An 11,288-nucleotide genomic window follows, 5' to 3' on the forward strand; every position below is an offset into this window, starting at 1 on the left:
CATAAGAAATCTTATGAAAACTTAAGATATTTTTAAGAAAACTTAAAGGATCTTTTAAAAAGTTTTTAAAGTTTTTAAAAGTTTTTTTTTTAAGTTTTTAAAGTAAGGGGTTCAAGCGAAACTTAAGATTTCTACAGTCAGGCTGAATCGGGCTAAATGAATATTTTTTTGATTTTCTTCAGGCATAGAAATTTAAAAATCAAAAAATATAAGAATTGTCCTCGATTTCCTTAAGAAATCTTAAATTTTTACTTAAGAAACCCTAAGGTTTTTCTAAGAAATCTTAAGAAAATCTTAAGAATCTTTAAAAAAAATCTTTTTAAAAAACTTGAAGAATCATTAGAAAACTGAAAGAATCTTAAGAAAACTTTAAGATTCTTAAGTAAACTTAAGTTTTTCGTAAAGAAACTTAAGTCTGCCTGGCTAGTGAATTTCACCTTACATTTATATCTGCGTTTCTTTTTCATTTAAATTACGTTTCCTTCATTTCAATTAAGTTTTCTTTAGAAAACATTGCATTTCGTTCGCTTTCAATGGTGTTTTGTTAAATATCACGAACTTGTATTTTCCATTACATTTTCGTTTTATTTCTTCTGAATTTCATTCATTTTTAGTTCGTTTCGTTAATTAAAATTCCTTTCGTTAAATTTATATGATTCTTGTTATTGAATTATTTAATAATTGAATAATTGTCTTACATTCAATAGAATTCTATTAAGTTTAATTCAAAATATAAAACGTTTCGTTAAAAATTGTTTCTTCGTTAAAAAATTATGTTTCTATTATTTTTTCATTTTGTTAAAACTCAATTTATTATAACGAAACACAATATCTTTTGACGAAGCGTCATTTAAATGAACGAAACACAACTCTAATAAAAACAAACACAGTAACTGAACGAAACTTTACTTCTTTTAACGAAACAGAGTTTAAATGAATGAATCCTTATTAAAAATTAACGAAACCTAATTTAATTGAAAACAATTGCATTAATGAAACGCTTTGTTTAACTAAATTACGTTTCCTTTCCAATTTTTCCGAATATTTCCTTAAAAAATGCGAATTTTTGCTCAATTTTTATTCTGATAACCACCCCCTCCGTATTGTTCACAATCCCAGCAACGAAAACAAGATGAAAAAATCACCCTTCGGAAGAAAACCCTTTTTTTGCCCGCAATTGCGTCGTATATTATGTACTTTTGAGGAATCTAACGGAACACATCCCTATCTCAATCCGTCAATCTCAAACGAAAGGAAAGGATTTTTTGGTAATGAAGAAGAAACCTCAGTGGCGCGCCATTCAATTGCCGCAGCAACACCATCAGGTGCGGAGGAGACGGAAAAGGACAATTTCCTCTCAATTTTTTTCACCCCTTTTTTCTCACACAAAAATAATTTTTATTGAGGCACCGATTCTCTTCCTCTTCCCTCAAATCTTTAGAGACTTTTTTTTTACTCTTTAGTTACAAGAAGGAGAATTTTGAGAGATTCCGGGGATCGTCTATAAATAAAAGTTTTAACTGTAAACGAGAAGAAGGGTTGTTTTTGTATCAAAATCTCTTCCTCTCGCTTTTAAGGGATTTTTTTTACCGGTTTTTAATTTCTCTTTTGAAAGAAAATAAAGAAAAATGTTAGAGGAAGAAGACCACAGGAAGTCCATGAGACAGCGAATTAGATTTAAGATTTTATTAGGAAGTAAATATTAGGTGATTAGAATACGTATCCTGAAAATATTTCTTGAATTTATTCATTTTACAAGTCCAGTTTTTTAATTTTTACGTAGATAAAATTTACTGGAAAATTCATTTGCAAGAAAGCATTCGAAACTTAAAAAAATAAAAGAAGTCTCTATTCATCCTCGAAAAAGCTATTTAATTAAATCGTAATTAATGTTACCGAAGTAATATTTATTTTCAATGCTCTTTCATTTTCCGGACAAATTGCAAAATAATCTGTGAGAGGATTCCTTCTAAAGTGAACCACATTCATTTGATATGCTTTTAATTGGCTGCATCGAAACAGGAAGTGCCACCTATACATAGCACTTGATCCCACCTCCGGAACAAGTCAATTGTCCTGCTGATTGTCATTTAATTTACCGCAAGAAGGCTGAAAAAAGAGCCTCAAAGATGATTTATTGGGAGCAAATTTGAAGACAATCTCCTTGGTGTGCGGAAAGACCTCAAGAAGGAGGCAAAAACAGAGAGCAAAAAGAGAGCAAAAAAAGTCCATGGCGAGGAAAGTAAACAACTTGTGATGGACTTGAGACGTTTTCTAAGTAATTGGTTTACCAAAATGTAACACAACACGCCGCAAGAGTAGTGTGTTGAATGTCACAAGAGTTTTCTACCTGCTTTTGTCGTGAGTTTTTTTTCTTCTGGGCTACCTTAAGAAAGCCGAGGAGGAAGTCTTTTGTTGCCATCTAATCTGGTGCATATAAACAGGTCCGCACAAAAGATGGTTGATGGTGTATGAAGAGGATCTCTTCTATATTTATATCTTAGTCGAAATGAAGACTTTTTTCTCCTCAAGAGGTTTTGCAGTGAATTTTAAGTCAAGATATTTCGAAATTTTATATGGGGGTGGTTTGTTTATTTTTTCTGTTTAAAAAAGTTTATCAAAAAATATTTTCTTTATGCTGAAAAAAGTCAAATATTTCCGGATTTAACATTTATAAGATTTAGAAGAATTTCATCATTTCTAAGATTTCTAAGATTTTTAACATTTCTAAGATTTCTAAGATGTCTAATAGATATCAAAGATTTCTAAGATTTCTAAGATGTCTAATAGATATCAAAGATTTCTAAGATTTAGAGGATATTTCTAAGGTTTCTAAGATTTCTAAGATTTAGAGGATATTTCTAAGGTTTCTAAGATTTATAAGATTTAGAGGATATTTCTAAGGTTTCTAAGATTTATAAGATTTAGAGAATATTTCTAAGGTTTCTAAGATTTATAAGATTTAGAGGATATTTCTAAGGTTTCTAAGATTTCTAAGATTTAGAGGATATTTCTAAGGTTTCTAAGATTTATAAGATTTAGAGGATATTTCTAAGGTTTCTAAGATTTATAAGATTTAGAGGATATTTCTAAGGTTTCTAAGATTTATAAGATTTAGAGGATATTTCTAAGGTTTCTAAGATTTATAAGATTTAGAGGATATTTCTAAGGTTTCTAAGATTTATAAGATTTAGAGGATATTTCTAAGGTTTCTAAGATTTATAAGATTTAGAGGATATTTCTAAGGTTTCTAAGATTTATAAGATTTAGAGGATATTTCTAAGGTTTCTAAGATTTATAAGATTTAGAGGATATTTCTAAGGTTTCTAAGATTTATAAGATTTAGAGGATATTTCTAAGGTTTCTAAGATTTATAAGATTTAGAGGATATTTCTAAGGTTTCTAAGATTTATAAGATTTAGGAGAACTTTAAGATTTCTAAGATATCTTACAGATTTCTAAGATTTCTAAGGTTTCTAATTTTTATAAGATTTAGGAGAACTTTAAGATTTCTAATATTTTTAAAATTTCTAAGATTTCCAAGATTTTCAAGATTTCCAAGATTTCTAAGCTTTCTAAGATTTATAATATTTCTAGGATTTCTAGGTTTTCTAAGATTTTTAAAATTTTAGAAAATTTATAATATTTAGAAGAATTTTATGCTTTAAAGGATTTCAAGAATACTTGAATTTCAAAGTTTTTCTGTTATGAAAGAATATTAAAAAAATATTTTAATGAAAATTCTTAATATTATTTAAGGATTTCTCAAAGTGTTTAAGGACTTTATCAAACAAATTATCATTATTTTGTGTGCGGAATATCTTGCTCATTGTTACCTTTTACATTTTCAAAAACCCTTCAAGCAAAAGCGACAAAATTCAATAGAGAGAATGCCTTTTAAAAGGATTGTTCGACACAGAATCAAGAGGTTCAAAAATGTATTTTTTCAATTTTTAAAATTTCCCACAAATCCTCCAAAAGAAATCCTCCATTTTTTCCCATATATATTTTACATTGTAAAAAAAATTGAGAGAAGTTCATTGATGAATTCACAACAAAAAAGCCACACAGAAAATTATTATCTGACCATCTTCCCTCCGAAATTCCCACACATTTTTGGCGCTCTGTGAGAAAACAAAAATGACATGAAGAAGGGCGATGGAGAGGAAGCCGAGGGTGGGCCACCTGTTGCACTTCCTCGTCCCAAGGAAGATTTCTCAAGAAGTTTTATTCTCTTTCGCCATTCATTCATCAAAAGATGAGCAGACCTCTTCTACTTATGTATATAGCAAGCCATGGTCAGCAACTTCCGCTGCGCAAGACTGCGTGCGACTGCAATGATGTCGGTCGCAAGGAGAAAGTGCGCAGAGTTTAACCCTCCTGTGGCACAGAAGAAGAATCTTCCTCCCCTTGAGTAAGAAAAGCCATCGACCGAGACGAGAAATCAGGAACTCTCTCCCCTAAATTTTTCTAATAAGTAAAAGAAATCACCAGCCCTATCCTTGCCCCTATCGCTTTGGTTCTTGAGGTGCAGCTGTCTTCAATCACATTCCCATTGCAAGCGCAGCACCATTCCCCTCTTCTTAATATTTTTGGGTGATTTTTATTCATTCAAATGGGGTGGGCAAGCATTGTGTACATTACATAGTACTTGGATGCCTTGAGGTCTTGTTGCTTGAGGTGCAAAAGAGAGTGAAGAAAACCGTTACGGAGATTCGCATGTTCTTGGCCAACAGGTCACGCTAAAGCGAATAAATTCGTTACAATGGGCAGAGGAAATGATTTTCTGGGCAAATAATGTGGGGACTGCATTCAAACGAATGTTGGAAATTTTACTTATTTTGTTGATTTTTTTTAATCGCAATGTTTCACAATTTTATGGCTTTTTGTTTCCAAAAATTGAAAAAATTTTGCTTAATCTAAGAAGAATCTATTCAATAATGTTATGCAGAAATTGCATAACAATTTCAGCAGTTTTTCATTCACTCAGTGAATTCATTTATTCCATCAAAGATTTTTTATTCTATAAGAAACTTATTTAGTCTACACGAAAATTAATTATTTCTTTTTCATTCTTTATTCTGTATGCATTTTTTTACTAAGAAAGTTTTTAGTTTGTCAGCAAATGAATTATTATGTAAGCTAAATAGTTTGGGTAATTTTTTAATTAAATTCTTTTCTTGTATATTTATTTATTCTGTTAGCAAATTTTCTATTTGTCAGCAAACCCTTTTATTTTGTCAGCAATGTGAACAAATTACTTATTCTGTTAGCAAAATAGGTTATTCTCTTAGAACAACGCTTAATCGATCAGCAAATTAATATATTCTGTCACCAAAAAAATATTCTGTCAACAATAATATTTTATTCAATTTTTTTTTGAAAATTCGCAAAGATCTACATTCTCTCAGTGAATTCATTTATTCCATCAAAAATTATATTTATTCTATATAAATTCCATAAATTAGTTTAAAACATTATTGGCGTGGATTCTGATAAAAATCTTTTCTTTTCTAACAACTTAAAAAATTGTAAGATTTTGACAGTTGGTGCTTTTAAATCGTACCATTGTCGTTCTATATAAGAAAATCAAAGACTTTGTTGTTCGAGAAAACAGTCAGAAAGAACTTTAAAGAGCTCTGGAATAGTAAATTTTCTACAAAAATCCGATTAAAGAAAACAAAATGTGAAAATCTTATAAGATTTTTCCCATGAATACCAAAACTCTGTAAATGAAGAATTAAAAAAAAAGAAGATATTTATAACAAAATCTACACCAACTGTCTTATAATTTGCCAACATGCTAAAATTTAAAGTGTCTGAACTCCCAAAATGATCCTATTAACCCCAGATAACGATATCTAAGTCATTAACTCAAATTAATTCAGCAAAAAATGAACGTGTTTTTATTCCTATTTGCCATTTAAGTGAATGTAGAGTTAGCTTCGGTTATATAATCAAATTAGTATTTCTTTAGTCTTAGATTGTCTTCAGCAGTGTCAAGTTCTGTTCATTTTAAAGCTTCTCCACGATAAATTAAAAAATACTTTCTCATTATCGTTTCAAAAATGTCTTTCAAGAAGGCAGAAGAATACAAGAAAGCAAATAATTTCCATGTTAAGTTCACAAAAGTTCTCATGAATGAATTTTCTGGGTGGTTAAATTGGCGTGCAGATGGAAGGGATTCAGTGCTGGATGTTGGGAGTGGTCCTGGGAATACAGTTCGTGAGTCAATTTACCCCCTTTTGCCGCCCAACTTCACCCGTCTCGTCCTTTCGGACATTTCCCCCCAAATGGTTGAGCTGCAACGCAAAGAATTTTCTGGCTTTGAGCGAGTTTCCTGCGAAGTTATTGACATTGGCAGTGAGATCAGCGATGAAATGAAGAAGAAGTTGGGCAACTTTGACCACGTGACGTCTTTCTTCTGCCTCATGTGGGTGGCTGATCAGCAACGGGCCATGGATAACATCTTTGAGCTCCTCAAACCAGGCGGGGATTCCTTTTTGGTTATTGTGGCGGATGGCCCATTTGTCGATACTTTGGTGTCAATTTGTGAAAAGCCCCGTTGGAAGGATTGCTTTACAGGATGGCGAGATTTTTATGCTTTTCCCTACATTGAGCTCGATGGAGCCATGAGCAAAGGTCTTGGATTTATGGAGAATGCAGGATTCATTGACACAAAAGCTGAGCTCAGATACAACAGTATTCAATTTGCCAATGATGAGCAGAAGGAGAATTTCTTGAGGTCAATGCCAAATAAATTCTCCAAAGAAGTTTCTGCAGAAGAAGAGGAAGAAATATTCCAGGACCGTCTTAAATTTGTTGATAAATTCAATTTTGGAAACTATCGAGATAACAGTGGAAGAATTATCAAGCCATCTGCTTATCTTATCTTGTATGGTAAGAAACCTTTAGGATCTGATTAAAAATTATAAAAGAAGGTGTAAAAGAGGTGCTAAAAAAATGTGAAAAATATTGTCGATAAAATAATAAAAATTATATTTCTTATGGCAAAAAATGTGTCTTGGATAGACGTTTTATAGCACCGTAGTGTACTACATCTATAAGGACCAAATACTAAGGTGTATGGAAAAAATCTTTAAATAAAATTCATTATTATTAATTACAACAAAAAATAGTTTTCCTTAGAAATACCTTCTTGCTAAATTTCGATATTTAACAGTATTTTTTTTATGGTACAAAAGTGTGTCTCAGCTACGAAATCTTTTTTTTTATCTGAGAATTTTAAAAATATAACAGCCGAAGGAGTATTGACAGAAAGGAAACTTTCCTATAGAATTATAAGGCTAAATCTGCCTGTTTTCTTATGAAAATTCATTATATTTTATAGCAAAAAAATGTGTCTTGGCTAAAGAAAATCTTATTTTAAATTAATTTAAAAAAAAAAATAAAAATTGCTGAGAATTCTTCATTTCAAAGACTTTAATTAGTATTATAAAAGCAATCTCAAGGATCAGAGACACTGAGAGAGACAATTCAGACACCCCTTTGAGCATAAAAGGATCTACGGTAGAGTGGCGATTGCCCTTCTTCGTCTTTTGTTCTTCTGCGTTAAGAAATCTCATCTTCCCCCTTTTGACGTGGTTCCTTTTCCCTAAAAAAATAAAGAATTGAATCACATCGTGGCGCTCACACGACCGAAAACTTCCAAACCAGGTGACGTCTTCCGGGCCCCTTCTCTTTAAAGTTCAGTTTGAGCTCTGTAAGTTATATTTCTTCTTCACGAACCCCTCATTTAGAAGCAAATTTTATCGATGAATTTCTTCGTGTACACACAATGTGACGAAGAAGGGGCAATATAATGCGTTCTCACAGGCAAAAAGGGGAAGTTATTCAATGAGAGTACGACACCGCGCGACCCCTGACCAGATGCTAAAGGAATTTTCATCATTTAAGGGTAGAAATAAAAAAAAATAAAAGCAAATTTTTCCCACAGATACTTTTTGCACCCCTCTTTGGATGTAATTTAGGGTGCATGGCAAAAGTGTATTGAACTCCATTTGGTCATGAGAAATTCCCGCACACATGAGGAATTGCCACACGTGAAATTCCCGAACTGTGAGTCCCATTTTCCCCTATAAAAAAGGCAGGAAACACTGACCATGGTACAAGGGATGATAATTAACTGATTTCCGGACCTCCTTCTCACTTTCAACATTAATTTCCTTTAAAGAAAAACCAAACAGATTCCTCAAGGAAGGACAGGCAGGTCAGAAAGAAAAAAAATCTCATTTTCAACTTTTAAAAAGGACGCGCAAGAGTGACTTTTGGGGGCAGGAAGCGAAGCGTTAATTTGCATTTGCACAGTGCTAAACACTTGATGGCTGTGAGAAAGAATTGAAATTATAATGAGATTAATATTTACAGCCAAAAGAGGCACATTCAGCGTGTTTTGTGACCAAATGGTGGGTCCTAATTCTGTGACAAACAACGTCGTCTCCACCATAAAGAATTTCTCTCTCAAAAGGAGGGACCATCCGGTGTGGGAAACAATTTCGGGGCAATTTCTCATGTCAGCGCATCGAGAGATGTGAATTTTGTATTGAAGATCACATTTTATATGAGAAGCATCTTCCTTTTGAAGTGTAATAAGTTTCAACGATGAAGGGGATTTTATTTATTGAACAGAACAAAACAGAGAATTAGTTTTGTTGGATATTTTTTAAAGTTCACTAGAAGGTCTAAATTGTTAGAGAAACAAATTTTCTTTTTTTTTAATTTTATTAAATTCTTAGCTTTGAAGATGTTGAAATTTTCAAAAAAAAATTAACTAGCTAAGACACATTTTTGTGACAGGGTGAAATTCATAAGTCAGACTACTTTTAGTGAATTGAATCATGAAAGAAATAAAGTCAGTTCGTTATAACTTATTAAGTTAAATACACCTTAAAACTTAATATTTTTTAAGAAAAACTAAAGAAAACTTAAGATTCCTTAAATTTTTAAATTAAGTAATAAATTATTATTATTATTCTTTAAGTATTTGTTATGTAGGGTTAGGGGGAGTGTGTGACTCACCTGGGAATTAGATTCAGGCTAGATTAATCCCAACCCTTTGTCGCCGAATATGCCGAGTGGTAGTAGGCGCGGGGATACTCAGGATCTTCTTCTTGTTCACTTAAATTCACTTATAGTCCAATAAATTTCAACTTATTTCACGAGCACTTAAAAACGTGGTAGAATTGTCCATAGAGAATTGCCAAGTGTCATTATATGTCAATCCGATACAACAGCGCCATCTAACAGTATTTAAAAATTAAACTTAAGATTTCTTAAGTCACGCTGAATTAGGCTAAATGCATATTTTTTATGATTTTTAGGAATTTCAATGTCTTAAGGCGATCAAGAGCATTTTTTTAAACTTAGGAAATAGTGTGATCGTCTTAAGACATTTAGCTTAATTTAGCCTGATTTAAGAAATCTTAAGTTTTCGTTAAAAAAACTGAAGTAATCTTAAGTTTTCTTAACTCTTCTTAAGTTATTCTTAAGGATTCTTAGGAAAACTTAAACCTGTCTGACTTAGTGAATTCCATCCATAGAATAAGTGCTATTAAGCATCGAAATTTCGCAACCACGAAGCCGGTTTTGAAAAAGATCTTTTTATTTTTTGAATTATTGAATTTTATTTTAACATTTTTTTTCATTAATATATATTTTTTTGATTCTTTTGGTTCTAATACCCTAGACACTACTATGCTATAAAAACAACCCTTTAATTCTAAAAAAAAATCAACTGAAAAGGTCCTAAAACTTTAGGCGTATCAAAATGACTTGAACAGCTTTTTTTTTATAAAAATATTTCACGAATTAAATAAATAAACTGACAATGATGTGTCAGGATTACATCAAAGACACATTATTTGCCATAAAAATATCATTTTTTTATCGACAAGATTTAATTTATTCGTAATTTTTCACATTTTTTTAGCACCTCTTTTACACATTCTTTTAAAATTTTTAATCAGATCCTAAAGGTTTCTTACCATACAAGATAAGATAGGCACTTGGTTTGATAATTCTTCCACTGTTATCTCTATAATTTCCAAAATTAAATTGATCAAGAAATTCAAGACGTTCCTGGAATATTTCTTCCTCTTCTTCTGCAGAAACTTCTTTGGAGAATTTATTTGGCATTGACCTCAAGAAATTCTCCTTCTGCTCATCATTGGCAAATTGAATACTGTTGTATCTGAGCTCAGCTTTTGTGTCAATGAATCCTGCTTTCTCCATAAATCCAAGACCTTTGCTCATGGCTCCATCGAGCTCAATGTAAGGAAAAGCATAAAAATCCTGCCATCCTGCAAAGCAATCATTCCACCGAGGATTTTCACAAATTGACACCAAAGTATCGATCATTGGGCAATCCGCCACGATGGCCAGGAAGCAATCCCCGCCTGGCTTGAGGAGACTGTAGATGTTGTCCATGGCCCGTTGCTGATCAGCCACCCACATGAGGCAGAAGAAAGACGTCACGTGGTCAAAGTTGCCCAACTTCTTCTCCATTTCATCGCTGATCTCACTGCCAATGTCAAGAACTTCGCAGGAAACTCGCTCAAAGCCAGAAAATTCTTTCCGTTGCAGCTCCACCATTTGAGGGGAAATGTCCGAAAGGACGAGACGGGTGAAATTGGGCGGCAAAACGGGGTAAATTGACTCACGAACTGTATTCCCAGGACCACTCCCAACATCCAACACTGAATCCCTTCCATCAGCACGCCAATTTATCCATTGAGAAAATTCATTCATGAGAACTTTTGTGAACTTCACATTGAAATTATTTGCTTTCTTGTATTCTTCTGCCTTCTTGAAAGACATTTTTGAAAAGTTTATGATAAAATTGTTTTAATTTATCGTGGAGAAGCTTTAAAATGAATAGAACTTGTCATTACTGATGGCAAATGAAGACTAAATAAATATCATTTAACTTTTCATACATAAATAGTCTCAACATCCAATTAATTGGCAAGGACAAATGAAAACTCTTCACCTTTGGCTGAATTAATTTGAGTTAATTACTTAGATATCATCATCTGGTGTGATATGATCGTTTTGGGAAGTCAGACACTTTAAATTCTAGCTTGTTGGCGAGTTATAAGACAATTGGCGTAGATTCTAATATAAATCTCTTCATTTCTTTCTTTACAATTCGACAATTACAAGATTTTTGGTATTCTGGGAAAAATCTTAAAAAATTTTGACATTTTATTTCTTTCCTAAATCGAATTTTTGAAGGAAATTTACCTTTCCAGAGCTCTTTAAAGGTCTTT

The 11,288-nt window shown here is 32.1% G+C and overlaps 2 protein-coding genes across 2 annotated transcripts; one reads left to right on the forward strand and one right to left on the reverse strand.

The window, feature by feature from the left end:
• Window positions 1-6,068: 6,068 nt before the first annotated feature.
• Window positions 6,069-6,926, forward strand: LOC129795209 (juvenile hormone acid O-methyltransferase-like). Its single transcript, XM_055836296.1, has one exon. It carries the CDS (start codon window positions 6,069-6,071, stop codon window positions 6,924-6,926), a length of 858 nt encoding a protein of 285 aa, XP_055692271.1.
• Window positions 6,927-9,978: 3,052 nt separating this feature from the next.
• Window positions 9,979-10,836, reverse strand: LOC129795210 (juvenile hormone acid O-methyltransferase-like). The gene has a single exon (XM_055836297.1). The coding sequence runs from the start codon at window positions 10,834-10,836 to the stop codon at window positions 9,979-9,981; it is 858 nt and encodes a 285-aa protein (XP_055692272.1).
• Window positions 10,837-11,288: the final 452 nt, after the last annotated feature.

The sequence above is a fragment of the Lutzomyia longipalpis genome, chromosome 4, assembly GCF_024334085.1.
Source record: "Lutzomyia longipalpis isolate SR_M1_2022 chromosome 4, ASM2433408v1".
Taxonomy (NCBI): domain Eukaryota; kingdom Metazoa; phylum Arthropoda; class Insecta; order Diptera; family Psychodidae; genus Lutzomyia; species Lutzomyia longipalpis.

Bases quoted from the DNA above. Each gene is read 5' to 3' on its own strand.
- LOC129795209 (XM_055836296.1), top strand. From the start codon at position 6,069: ATGTCTTTCAAGAAGGCAGAAGAATACAAGAAAGCAAATAATTTCCAT.
- LOC129795210 (XM_055836297.1), bottom strand. From the start codon at position 10,836: ATGTCTTTCAAGAAGGCAGAAGAATACAAGAAAGCAAATAATTTCAAT.